Below are 14,665 nucleotides of genomic sequence, written 5' to 3'. Positions count from 1 at the left end.
TTTTTAAGTATTTCTCTATATAAACTTGACACTTGATAGTAATATGCTAATATAGAGTGGCTCATTTCACACTCCTCTTTACTCCCTTGGAAGTTGTTAAAATACATTTAAAGAAATAAAATATGTCCCAAGTAACATGTTGCTACATTGGATCCTAAATGATTTGGCTTGCAAAATCATGAATTACAAGGCTTTAGTTCATTTGTCAAAAATAGAAATGAGTACCACTGATCTCCTTTAATTTATAAGTGCACTTTTAGAAACGATTCACTTTTTCAATTTAAAGTAATATTCAGGATGGCATGGGATTCCGTGTACTACACTTCCAAATCATACTGGTATATGATTATAGGCCTTTTGGCAGTCTATCGTGAGGGTCCCAATTCAATTTCATGATCTTAAGTAATAATCTATAAAGGAAGGGAGAAACAAAAATTTTTGAAGTTTATACTGAAAACAGTAAGTCAAAATACAAACAGGTGGCATGTTTTCTAGCAAACACACACACACAAAGAAAAAATGTTAATTTAAATCCACTTTTTATTCTTTCATAGATTTTAACAATTATACACAACTTTTAACATAAAGATAGTGAAATCTCAAGGATAAGGAGGCAATATATATATGGCCTCTTCAATTCGTTCTTCAGGATGGAAGGAAATTTCCAAAGGGTACAATGTGTGAGATTTAACACTGGAAAAATACATATGAAACTTGTTTAACTGGCTCCACTTAGGACCAGGCATAGCACAATATAGAACTGCATCATCTTTTTAAAAGATTGTTGTAATTTTAACACATTCTCACCAAAGAAATATGATCAGTGACCAATTTGAAATTCTACAACATGTAGGTGGAAGGACACTTACAATGAATAGCAGAGCATCTTCTATCTCTAGCCTCTTCACACCCATACATCAACATTCTTAAAAGGAAGTAGGAATTACATTGTAAATTCAGAACAACAAAAAACAAACTTGGTCAAACTTTCTTCATCATATCATTCATTACTATCACAGTCCTAGTTTGCTGGTCGGTTTAAGGTAGGAATAGAACATTTTTGAAATCCTTTTCATTTCCACTGGTCTTAGGGCCTCTGGGTAGGAGGCCACATTGGAAGCAAACTGATAAAGCAGCACCATTAAGTCCGCATCTCAACAAATCACTGCATAATTTTTATCTTCCAATATTCGGAAAGGTTAAAAAAAAAAAAAGCTGCATGGAAGAATATCTATCCTGAATAGCAAGCCACTGTAAAAACATGCAATCTGCAAGGATTTCAACAAACTAGAGCTGAATTCTCTACTCACGGCATCTTTCCTTAACAGACCAAAAGAAATACGTTACCTAAAAATTAAATAATAATATACTGAGGCATAAAATAAATACTTTACTTATGCTATTACATTTGGGTATTTGAGATTGTTAGACATATTCACATACCCTTTCCTCTTCCCAAAGAGGAAGCAATGGTGCCAGCACTATTGGTCAGAAAGAGTTAATAGAGAAACTGTTGCTCTCAGAGCTGTTCTGTAGTGTGCCTTACACAGACACAGAAATTATTATTTTAAAACATATACTGAAAAGACAGGATGAAATTATCTTTCTTTTCACATGACCCAGATTCTGTCATCAGCAGGTATAAGAATTAATTTCCTCCCTATTAAACAGAATGGAAACTGTTATGCTGCTATTGCTACAGATATTCTGAGAAATCTTTTGAACCAGTAAACTGGTAAACTGGTTGTTCAAAAGTTCACTAAGCAAACAAACATGCAAACACGTGACACATATCATTGTCTTGTGAAAACGTAACGCCACTCTGGTCCCAATTATCACTACAGTCCAGCTGGTCCTTAATGGTGCGAACAGCCTTTAACCATACTGAATACCTTCTCTGTGGCATTTTACTGCCCATCCCACTGCCATATGATTCTTAGAAGCTCAGGCTTCTAAGATGTTTGAGAAAAAGGAAAGGGTGTGATGTGGATCAAGTTCCCGGTGATTGTTTTCAATGTGATTTTAAAAAGAATTTCCTAGTAATGTAGTAGTATAGTCCTTGATACTGAATTTTTCATACTGAAATAAAATATGCTTTAACAAGATGATGTTTAAGTTTGACCACCTGGCTCCTTTTCCACTTTTTTAGAGGATACTGATTCATATACTGTGCTGAGTCCCACAAATGCCTGTTTTAAAAACAGTAGAGTTCCCAACAGTTTCCTATAAACATTCCTGATTTATACTGGGGAAAGCAATGCATAATTGGAACATTAATCATTCATGTTTTTAGAAAAAAGCAATTATATCCTGCAAAGCAGTTACTTAGCAAAATGCTAAGCTGCAAATAACCTTACCACATAGATAGAGTCATTTCACAAAGTACCTGTCAAAATGTATAGAAATCTGGCCTTCCATTCCAAATCTATTGCAAAGAGAGAACATGCAGTAGTCCTGTTTACAATTTAAAGGCGAGGAGGAAAGGGCAAACCGAGGACAAGTAGGGATGTCACCCTACAGACAAGTTTACAGTAGTGTAGCCATTATATATCATATTTACTACATTCATCACTTCGGAGAAAGGATCATGGAGGCCCTTCAAACACTGGAACAAAGGAATGTTTGTTTTATATACGACCTACCAGATAAACAGGGAAACAAATGATAACACACGTAGGCACTAGTCTCAAAGCTGCACAATATAGAAGCAAAGGGTTTGGAAATGAGAAATTTAGGAAAATATACACATATGAGAGGAGCTTGCTGAGGAAAGGAAGGAAAGAAATCACAGTTCTAATCTTCAAGGCTACGAAATGCGTTCTGCATATCTTCAAGAAGTTGTGCATAGTCGGCCTTGATCTTTGCCTCACCATCTTTCACTGGATCCTGAGAAAAGACATTACAGAACTCAATTTACCTTTGGAAAATAATTTTCAGAACAGGTAAGTTACTTATTTTGAACATATTTTGAGTATTAGGTTAAGTGAGGTATACTGGGAAAACACAGGCAGGAATCAAAAATTATCCTTATTTTCCTTTAAGAGCAGAAATGTATGCAAGGAGGAACACTACAACCTAAGAGAAAGAAGACAAAATTTTGATTCCCCTGAAACTAATAATACACTATATGTTAACTAAATTGCACTTAATTTTTTTAAAAAGACAAAATTTTGGTTTTGATTTGGTTTGCTAATTGTATTCAATGACCAATGGATCTATCCTCAACAATACGCAAAATATGGGGAAATTATACAATATCACATATTAGATGTATTCTACTGCATGTACATGATAGTTGGAGTTAATTTAGTCAAAACATAATTTACTGTTCAAGTTCTCATAATATCACATTGGCACAGGGAAGTTAAATTTCTAAAATAATCTTAAAAGGCAACACATTTTAAATCTCTATGGAAAACAACTTAATTGAGCAGTATGTATAAAATAGACTTGATGTATAAATAAAAGAGACTTTAAAATATTTAAGCTCTCTAACCAAATCGGTCTACTTCTGGGAACCTATAATAGGAAAATACACAAAACCAACTACAGAAACAAAGCTGTCCATACCAACAACTGGAAATTTCCTAAATACTTAACAATAGGAAAATATTACTCTCCAGCCACAAAATAATGCTACAGAAGAATATTTAATGACATAAGAAAACAAGTGAGGGGGCGCCTGGGTGGCTCATTTGGTTAAGCAGCTGACTCCTGATTTCAGCTCAGGTCATGATCTCAGGGCCCTGCAACTGAGCCCTGTGCCTGGCTCCGTGCTCAGTGAGGAGTCTGCTTGAGGATTCTCTCTCTCTCTCTCTCTCTCTCTGCTCCTTCCCTACTTGTGTTTTTGCTCTCTTGCTCTCTCAAATAAATAAATAAATCTTTAAAAACAAAATAAGAGTTTAAAAAAAAACCTTGGGATGTCAATTTGATATAGTGTGCTGTAAACAGGAAAAAGATACCACCTTGAATCGCACTACTAGAAATCATCACTACATTATTATTGCATATATTTTTTATCTCTTCATATGAATGTATAATTTTTTTAATTTCAGCAATAATATACAGTGTTGTATTAGTTTCAGGTATACAATATAGTGATTTTTTTTTAAAGATTTTATTTATTTATTTGTCAGAGAGAGAGCACAAGCAGGAGGAGCAGCAGGCTCCCCGTTGTGCAAGGAGCCCGACGTGGGACTTGATCCCAGGACCCTGGGATTGTGACCTGAGCCAAAGGCAGACGCTTAACCAACTGAACCACCCAGGCGAATCAACAACAGTGTACTCTTAATCCTCTTCACCTATTTCATTCATCTCCCCTCCCACCTCCCCTCTGGCAACTACCAGATTGTTCTCTATATATTAAAGAATCTGTTTTTTGGTTTGTCTCTTCTTTCCCTTGTTCGTTTGTTTTGTTTCTTAAATTCCACATGAGTGAAATCATACGGTATTTGCCTTCCTCTAACTGACTTATCTCACTTAGCATTATATTCTCTAGATCCATCCATGTTGCAAGTGGCAAGATTTCATTCTTTTGTATGGTTGAGTAATACTCCATGGTATGTGTGTGTGTATCACATTTTCTTTATCCATATGAATGTGTCATTTTTAAAAATAAAATTTGGATCAAATTACATACGGGATTTTTTGGCAACCTGATTTTTTTCACTCATTATACCATAAGCATTTCCCCATATCTTTGGATTTTCTTTGAAAAAACAGTATTAATGTCTTCATAATATTCTTGCTCTAATTGTATATGCCATAATGTACTGTTGACCCTGTTCACTCTTGAATGATATTTAAGAAGTTTAATAAGCAATATTTTATACATTCATATAAAAAATCTCTGATTAACATGTCAACTATACTTCACCTAAAAAAAAAAATCTCTGATTATTTCCTTGGGTTATATGTTTTGAATTGGAATGAAGACTCAAAGAGTGTGAGTATTTTAAAATTCTTGATACAGTGAGTGTCTATTTTTACAGATTTATTTTCAACCTATAGTGTAAACAAACACTATATATAGAACACACAGTCAGAGAACCATTCTCAACTTCTCAATAGGTGATTAGTAAATATATCTGTATGTCATGACTTAGAAACCCAATTGATCAAATACTTTAAAAACAATTTTACACACCTGAGCCTCTACTGATAATTTCATTTAATTATCTATTTATGTTGTGCACTTCAAAAAAAAAAAAAAAAAAGAGAATCCACCTGAAAGTTAAAAGTGATGGGTAATAGGGAAAAAAAATGATGTGTAACAGGATACTTAGAAGTAAACAGCGTAACTCATTTTAGATGAGTGTGGAGATAAGATGGTAATAGGTACTTGAGGAAAAGTAATTGCTGCTCAGCCATGATCTTAGCTCTAAATTGCCTGGCAGTTAAGACAAAAGGGAAAACACGTCAGCATTTATTTTAGACATGACACAGTATAATTTTTATCTCTAGAATTCCTATTTGAATGTAAATTTACGGTCTCTTCTGGTTTTACATAACCTGAGTATGTGTGAATATGATAAACCCAAGTTTCACACACCAGGTTTGTGAATAAATAGGTTGTTTGTAAAGAGTTAAAAAAATAAAAAGAAACATTTCTTATTATAAAAAGTTAGGTAGAGGCAAAATATACCTTGAATTTCATAGAGGAAAGCTTATAGAGAATCTCCCCCATGTGCTCACGGATAATGGACCACGTGATTTTACTGTCACTCTGTGCAGTGGTTTCAACAGCTCTCCGGGCCATATCATAAAAGGCAATCATGTTGGACAGCATCCCGACTGTCTTGTAGAATGGGCAGAACCTAGGGTATAAATGAAAATCAAAATAATAAAAATAAAATCCAAAGCAGGTTCATACTTTATCTATAAAATACCAGAGCATTAGCTTTTTTATTTAAATATGCAGACTACTTATATTTATTGGATGATAATAATGAATGAAAACAAAAGTGGAAAAGACTAACAACTACTTGACCAGAGCTTTTTGGTACAGATGAAATATGGGGTGGATGGATAGATGGAGATATTTACTTAAGAGTGAGGCTTATTTTTATCTATTAAAATAATCAAAGAGGAAGAACAATCAAACAGTACTGCTATAATCTAACAACTCTCTGAGAGTTTGTTTTTGTACAGTGCAGTTAAAGGAGTAACCCAGACAGTAAAATAAATGAATTGCAAAGACTCCTTGTGATAATGGGATTAAGATTTAATGAGTAATAGAAAAGCAGAAAACTGCAATTTCCTAAGGTGAATAGTAGTCCCTTCCCCCATTAATTGTTCATTTTCACTTACCCACACTTTTAAATAATGAAGACACACAAGTTAATATTCAACTTGGATCACATGCATGCCTATCAACTTTCTGACACATTTAAACACACTTGCATACACAATCTCATGCACATTCTGTATTACACTTTCTGAAGAATTTTCCTTTGGTTGAGTTATCTTTGTATGGGTGGCCAGAGCTTCTTAAATTCCTGATGCAGATTTTTGAGGCTATTGCCATATTTTCTGCTTGTCCTACATTCTGATAATATTCCTATGTGTTCAGTTCCCTCTTCAATCCAAATATGATTTGAGGGAGAAAAGCTAGCCTATGATCAAAGGGCTCGATTTATCGAAGTTTAAAAGAAATGGAAACTTTAAATAAGCCATAGCAGTAGCAGACACAAGTGGGACAGCTAACAGAGACTATGGCAGAAAGAAAGACGACTAGGACTATTGGGAAATGGAGCAGGAAAGTAGGACACAATTAGTTAGGAAAAGAGTAGAAGTGGCATAGGCAGCTGTAAAACGTAGTGAGAAAAGCATCTGAAGGAGGCTCCACGCACAATCTAATTAAAGATGGCTGGATCGGGGCGCCCGGGTGGCTCAGTCATTGAGCGTCTGCCTTCGGCTCAGGTCCTGATCCCGGGGTCCTGGGATCGAGCCCCACGTCAGGGCTCCCTGCTTGGCGGGAAGCCGGCTTCTCCCTCTCCCACTCCCCCTGCTTGTGTTCCCTCTCTCGCTCGCTCTGTCAGATAAATGAGTAAAATCTTAAAAAAAAAAAAAAAAATAAAGTGGCAAATCCCTTAAAAAAAAAAAAGGCTGGATAATGAGTGAAAATACTGTTGTCAAAACTGCACAAATGAGGAAAATCAAGGATAAGGTGACATATTAGATAGTTAGATGTTTGCTACGAAAATACAAAATAAACCTATATATTGAGTCAGGGTTGTGTCTGTATGAGAAAAAAAAAGGACTTCTAATGTGGAGGCAGCTCTTTCTTCAAAACTCAACAGAAAATCCTCAAATAAAAAAAGAAAATCAGGATAGGTTACCTGTCATAAGGAGTATATCCATTTTGTTGTAAGAAATCGTCCTTGATAAGTTTTGCTACCTCCAGAGTGATTTTATCTGTTTCGGCTAGAGAAGCCTAGAAGAAAAAAAAATTTTTTTAGAAATTTACTTCCATAATATGGGACCAGTGATTATAATCAATTAACCAAGCAAAAACTATATAATCAACATACAGTCATCTATCACTAACAAATTCACTTCATAACTGCTTGTTGATTTTTTTTATTGTGGTAAAAACATGTAACAAGTTTTTCATCTTAACCGTTTTTAAGTGTAGTTCAATAGCACTCAGTATATTCGCACTATTGTGAGGCAGATTTCCTTAACTGGTCATCTTGCAAAGCTGAAACTCTCTATCCATTAAATAGCAATTCTCCTTTTCCTCCTCTCCCAGAACCTGGTAACTACCATTCCACTTTCTGTTTCTGTGAATATGACTACTTTAGATGGAATCGTACCGTATTTGTCTTTTTGTGGCTGCTTTATATCACTTAACATAATGTCCTCGAGGTTCATCCATGTTGTAGCATGTGTTAGACTTTTCCTTCCTTTTTAAGGCTGGATAATATCCCATTACATATAGACACGCCACATTTTGTTTACCCATTCATTAATCAAAAGACAGTTGGGCTGCTTTTACCCCTTAGATATTGTGTATAAGTGCTGCTATGAACATGGGTGTACAGATAAACTAATGTTGTTTTACTGATGTTGGCTAACTGAACATAATAAAAAAAAAGCTCTTTTTTTGAAAAACTTTCTTCACATTCTGTCTTGCTAGCTTAACTATTTGAATTATGAATCTTGAGTTTGTTTCAAAAAAAAAATCTATACAGGGATGCCCGGGTGGCTCAGTTGGTTAAGTGTCTGCCTTCGGCTCAGGTCATGATCCTGGGGTCCTGGGATCAAGTCCCACATCGGGCTCTCTGCTCAGGGGGGAGCCTACTTCTCCCTCTGCCTGTCATTGCCCCTGTTTGTGCCCTCTCTCTCTCTGACAAATAAGTAAATAAAATCTTTAAAAAAAAAATCAATACATCCCATAAACAGTTACTTTTTTTAAAAAGAACATTACATGGTGTTTAGAACTATGTAAATGCATGGGGTGCCTGGCTGGATTAGTCAGTGGAGTATGTAACTCTTGACGTTGGGGTTGTGAGTTTGAGCCCCATGTTGGGGGTAAAGATTACTCAAAAATAAAATCTTAAAAAAAAGATACTATATAAATGCAAATTTTTTTTCTATGAGTACTGTTAGAGCTTCTTTAAATACCACTGCCTCAAAAGCTTTAACTTTGGCGATTACCCTAAACAGCCTAGCTGGTAAAGATTTGTTGGAAATTGTGGCAAAAGGACAGGCCCAATAAGCTAACTGCAGTTGTTTGTCATCTCTGTGTAGCCAAGCTCCTTAACAGGTAAAGATCAGGTCCTTCTTTCTTTTCTTTCTCCTGTTTTTTTAAACCCCTTTTATCCCTAATCCCTGCTTCAACCATAAGTATTTTTAAAAAATATTTTTTATTATTATTTATTTGAGAGAAAGAATGAGAGAGAGAGAGAGCACGAAAGGAGGGAGGGCCGGAGAGAGGGTCAGTGGGAGAAGCAGACTCCCCGCTGAGCAGGGAGCCCAATGTGGGACTCGATCCTGGGATCCCAGGATCATGACCTGAGCTGAAGGCAGCTGCTTAACCAACTGAGCCACCCAGGTGTCCAACCGTAAGTATTAAAATGTGTTTTATGTGTATCCCTTTATGTGCATAAATTCATGTGAAATGTGTATTTTATTTTGTATTGCTATTTTATATTATGTAAAACAGTCACATTTGTGTCTTCGGCTCTTTTTCAGATCCATCCATGTTGCTGTGTGCCACACAGTCTGCTTCCAGGTCCTGCATACCTCATTCTCCATGGTGTGCAACCCCAAAACTATGAGCAGTAAAACACTGTTCAAAGTGGGTTTGTTACTCAACAATAGATAATCAAAACAATAATCATCTTTCTACCTTCCATAATACAAACAAGACCCTCAAATATCTGCTGGATAAAGGATAAGCTAAACTTCTATTAGTTCAAAAAATACTTAATAAGTACTCATTTTGCTAGGCAAGAATCTGTATATCCAAGGTTCTGTCTGTCCTTACAACACACCACTCTAACTCACAGACCTGTCCTCCATGGGACTTAACCACCACTCACCTTTCCCACAAGTTGTACAATTTCTGCCAGGTCTTCTTCTTCCTGCAGAATCTCTTTAGCTTTGGTCCTCAGAGGAACAAATTCTGTGAAGTGTTTGTCATAGTACTCGTCCAAGGCACGCATGTACTTGCTATAGCTGATTAGCCAGTTGACAGAGGGGAAATGCTTACGTTGAGCTAGTTTCTTATCTAAGCCCCAGAACACCTGATTTAAAAACAAAACAAATACAACGATTTTTAAAAAAAAATTTTTTTTAATAGTCTTAAAGTATATTTGTCCTAAATATGTAATTCTATAATATTTTGGTCAAATTATCAATCTTTTTAGTATATCTCACATATAACTGAAATAGAATACAACTTACAATTTAAAAAATATACTCTACTTTTAGTTTCAGGATGGATATTAACTATAAATCAAATTCAAATAGTACCTGAATTTCCTTAGTAGTGTGGCAAATCTGACAGAAGAAAAATGAATGGACTCTTCTGAAGATTTATTATGGTGCAATATAAACAGAAGAACTAGAAAATGCTTACTGAGATAGAAGAGATTCTTCACTTTGATTAAACACCTTGAAACATTCTGACTAAATTCAATTCCCTATGAGTAAGGGCCAATCCAATAAGATCTAACAGTCATTTTTCTGAGGCCAAATGTTCACATATATTTTATGCATTCTTAACTTTGCTTGCCCTTTCCCTGAAATTGAAACTCAAAATGTTAGCAAAGGTTAAACACCCCGAGAGTTATAAATATAGCCTCTGCCATTTTTTTCCTCAGATACTGACAGAAACATAAGCAAATATTCTTTTTCCCCCATGAATAATACACACACTTATGAATATATCAACATTTTACTACAGCCCTGATTTGTATACATCTTTCATTTAGGCTTCTTTTGATGGCCAAGTTGACCAGCTATCCACTGCAATTCCTGCCTTGTCACTGGGGGAAGCAGCTGCGTAGGCAGAAAGTACATTTTCCAGCTTTGCTTTCATCTGGGTGCGGCCAACAGAATGAGTGGAGTGACTGCATCTGAGCTCAGAGTTCACAGTGTGGGTGTGCCTTCTCCACAGTTTCCCTCGTGCCAGCCAGAGATGCAGACGGTTACAAGGCTAGGTGACGGTGAATCTCCAAGCTGGAAGGAACCCTGGTCTCTGAATTACTAGTAAGTGGAAAAGAGCCATCCTGATAAGATCATCTGCTTAGGATCATACTATGAGAAAAAAAGAAACTTATACTGAGTTTTGGCCATTATGCATTTTTAGGCGTATCTGTTTCTACAACTAGGGTTACTTTCACTTAAAGGCTATATTATTCCCACACTAATAAAACTGCTATTCCGGATGTATTTTCCACTTACAGAAATTAAGTTTGTTATAAATGTTAGGCAAAGAGCTAAGAAACAATGGACAGTATTAAAAGCTCTCAGTGACAAGAATGTTCCTAAAACAGACTTTCCTACTGATTAACTCTGTAGTGAGTAGATTAATACTTCACGATGGTTTAGATAACATTAAAGCAGAGCCGGGGTGGGAAAGCTCAGAAGTTGACTATACTAGGAAAAGATATACCTGAACAATACCAAGAGTAGCAGATGTAACTGGATCAGAAAAATCACCACCAGGTGGAGAAACCCTAAATTTAAAGGGAAAAAAAAGTCATTATAGAAGATTAAGTAACTGGCATATGAAAATAAAAATTGTTTGAAAGTCAATATTAATGTAAATAACTTTAGAACTAACATTTTTTTTTTTTAAGATTTATTAGAGAGAGAGCCAGAGAGCACAAGCAGAGGGAGTAGGAGAAGCAGGCTCCCCGCTGAGCAGGGAGCCCGAGGTGCGGCTTGATCCCAGGACCCTGGGATCATGACCTGAGCCGAAGGCAGACGCTTAACTGGCTGGGCCAGCCAGGCGCCCCTCGAACTAACCTTTAGAACTAAGAAAAACTGACATACAAATATTAATAAAAATCAGTACTACGTTGCAAATAACAATGGTAACTAGTGAATAGCTTCTAGTACTAGAAATTAGAGATATAATCAGTTTCGTGATTCTAATCAAAAGATGAAACAGGAAGGAAGAAAAAGCTCTAAAAACAAAGTATGGCTTTATGTAGTGATCATGGATCTTCATTTTGTTTTTACCTTGATACAATCTTACCTTAACATGTCTATAATTTTCTAAGTTATTAAGACATTGTGACTTAAATATATCAGTTAAGATGAATAACCAGAATATACAGAGAGAAACTAAACATGTACATTGTAAGGAGATCTTTGGGCAACCCTGGAGGGCAATCTTGGTTAAGAACCACTACCCTCAGAGGAAGCTGAATTTTTTCTTTAAAATTAATGACTTTTGGGGCGCCTGGGTGGCTTAGTCATTTAGCGTCTGCCTTCGGCTCAGGTCATGATCCCAGGGTCCCAGGATCAACCCCCGCATCGAGCTCCCTGATCAGCGGGAAGCCTGCTTCTCCCTCTCCCACTTCCCCTGCTTGTGTTCCCTCTCTTGCTGTGTCTCTCTCTGTCAAATAAATAAAATCTTAATAAAATAAAATAAAATAAATGACTTTTAATTTTTCTTTTGAAAAGTGAACAGTTGAGGTGCTTACGCTCCTACAATGCTGACACTTCCTTCTCTTTCAGGATTTCCAAGACATTTCACCCGGCCCGCTCGCTCATAGAAAGAGGCCAGACGGGCACCAAGATATGCAGGATATCCACTATCTGAAAAAATGAAAAGAAATTAAGAGAGGGTCTAAGCCAGTGCTAAAAATCTTATCAGCCTTCTTACATGATAAGCAATACAAAGACTTACCTGCAGGCATTTCAGCTAAGCGGCCAGAGATTTCTCTAAGAGCCTCTGCCCATCTAGAGGTAGAGTCAGCCATCATACTGACATGATAACCCATGTCACGGAAATATTCTGACAGCGTAATTCCTAAATTGGGAAGAATATCGCAAGTTATAATTCTACAATGTAGAAACCTGACTTTGTCACCCTTAAGAAAACTTGAAAACAGTAAGTACATGAGGTAGACTGATAGCTGTTCACCAAAATCTGTTCTCCCTCTTCTTCTGTGCACACAGTTGAATTACATTTCCTGGCCTCCTTAATATTTAGATATGACCATGTAACTGACCTCGAGCAGATAGAATAAAAGTCAAAGTAATGAGTTCCATCATCAGGCAAGCCACACATCCTTCCATGCTCTTTATTCCTTCTGACTTACTTGAGATAGAGAGGACTCCCAGGAGCTCTGGAAGTCATGATTTGAAAATGAAAGAGTACTTTTCAGCCTGGGTCCCAGCCCAGAATGACAGAATAAAAAAGAGACGCTGACCACTTAAAAAAAACATCTATTATACTGAGCAATGACAAGTTTGGGTTTACTTGTTGCCATAGGCTATTCTAATATAATACACATTTTAAAAAGTAGGAAAAGACTTTTTCTCTATTCCTTGTTGAGATAATTATGTCTGAAATTAATTTCCACTGTAGCTTTTATCTACATATCACACATACACATACCAAAACCCCCCAACTAATTAGCTTGTTTATTTTTCAAAAGTAGCAAATGTTATTAACCTGAGTAATATCTTAATTATCCAGATCATTCTGCTGTGCATATTAGGTTCCATTCTGTTAAATCACTTACGGTAAACCATTTAGAAAAAGAGTCTAACATACAGAAAAGAAGTCCCGGGTTCTAGTTTCTGTTCTGTCATTAACCTCAGCAAACTAGCTTCATTTCCCAGTGTAGTTTCCTAATCTGTTAAAATGGAATAACTCTTGCTCTATCTTTCTGTACATATCAGATGAAATGACACATATAAAGGCCCTTTGAAAAGTACAAGGTACTATGCAACTCTAATATATTAGAAAGTTATAGTTGTTACTACATTGTAAGAGTCCCCAAATCTAATGCCCTGATTCCTTTATTTTACCTGTAAAGAAACAGAGGCATATATAAGTAAAACAAAATAGCACTAAAAAATTCAGCACTTTACTATTCATCATATCACATCTTTCAGAATAAGAAATACTGATATCTGAGGCTTTTAAAAAATGATTCCATGATCAAAGTCTTAAAAAAATATCACTTCTCATTATTAAGGCTTAAAAAAAACACATTCGTCATCACATATTCCAATGTGATGATAGGATCAGATCCTCTCTTATACCAGCATGGCTACATTTTCAGTCTCTGTGACGATGCTCATTAATGCTTGTGTGTATGTATTAGAAAGACTTGGTGGAAGAGAAAGATACATATGAGTAAACTTCAAAGAAGTTTCACAGACCTAACGATATCAGCGCCTACCAGTTTAAAAAAATCAACAAAACAACACCTTAGACAAAATCAAAAGATGAACAAACTGGGAAAACACTGGCAACTCATGACAGATAAAAAGACCATTTTCAAAGAGCTTTTATAAATCAGTATGAAAAAGAACTCCTATCCAAAAGGAACGTGGACAGAAAGCAGTTTTCAAATGGTTAATACAAAGAGCAAAGATGCTAGCTCAGTGAAAGAAATACAGACTGAACAGGTATCTAATAAAGCAGGGATAGTAAAATGCTAATTGTCAAATCTGGGTGCTGAGAACATCAGTGTTCACCACAATATTCTTTCAAATGTCTAAGTGATAATTATCCTAAGAAAGTGGTACAAAACCTAGCACTGGTGAAGATGTGGAGAAACAGAACTCTTGCTCGCTGTTACCCCTTTTTAAGGGCTATCAAAATCTAAAATCTACATTAACAGTTGTATGCTTGGCAATTTTACTTCTACAAATTTACCTTACAAAAATGTACAAAGAAACGTGCACAAAACATGAAAAGAAACTATAAAAAACATACATAAGGATGTTTTAGTGATGCAAGGTTTGTGATAGCAAAAAAATGATCAATAATCCATGTGTCTATCAGAAAGGTGCTGGTTAAATCAGTTATGACATAGCCATACAGATGGGATACTGTGCATTTAAAAGAAGACTTCCTGTCTTAAAATAGTAGATGAATAGGTCACTTTTCCCTTCTCACACAAGTAATCACCAAACAAGGAGAACAAGAAATATAAAAACTCTATTATCAGGGCACCTGGTGGCT

The 14,665-nt window shown here is 35.9% G+C and overlaps 1 protein-coding gene across 2 annotated transcripts in view; it reads right to left on the bottom strand.

Annotated features, from left to right (window-relative positions):
- Positions 1 to 522: 522 nt before the first annotated feature.
- The window catches only part of ATP6V1A (ATPase H+ transporting V1 subunit A), a 58,448-nt gene continuing 44,305 nt past the window's right edge, over positions 523 to 14,665 (bottom strand). For both annotated transcript variants that reach the window (XM_028110584.2, XM_028110585.2), the window contains exons 9-15: positions 12,371 to 12,493; positions 12,165 to 12,279; positions 11,126 to 11,189; positions 9,549 to 9,752; positions 7,341 to 7,435; positions 5,645 to 5,816; positions 523 to 2,886 (exon numbers count right to left, since the gene is read on the bottom strand). In XM_028110584.2, coding sequence (XP_027966385.1) covers positions 2,794 to 2,886; positions 5,645 to 5,816; positions 7,341 to 7,435; positions 9,549 to 9,752; positions 11,126 to 11,189; positions 12,165 to 12,279; positions 12,371 to 12,493 — 866 coding nt within the window. In that variant the 3' untranslated portion in view covers positions 523 to 2,793. The remainder of the gene's footprint in view (positions 2,887 to 5,644; positions 5,817 to 7,340; positions 7,436 to 9,548; positions 9,753 to 11,125; positions 11,190 to 12,164; positions 12,280 to 12,370; positions 12,494 to 14,665) is intronic.

Source organism: Eumetopias jubatus, unplaced genomic scaffold (genome assembly GCF_037043125.1).
Source record: "Eumetopias jubatus isolate StellerSeaLion01/CBP00866 unplaced genomic scaffold, mEumJub1_p1.0 scaffold_1, whole genome shotgun sequence".
Classification (NCBI taxonomy): Eukaryota; Metazoa; Chordata; class Mammalia; order Carnivora; family Otariidae; genus Eumetopias; species Eumetopias jubatus.
Note: the sequence above shows the minus strand (reverse complement) of the source record. Positions and strands in the feature narration are given on the sequence as shown.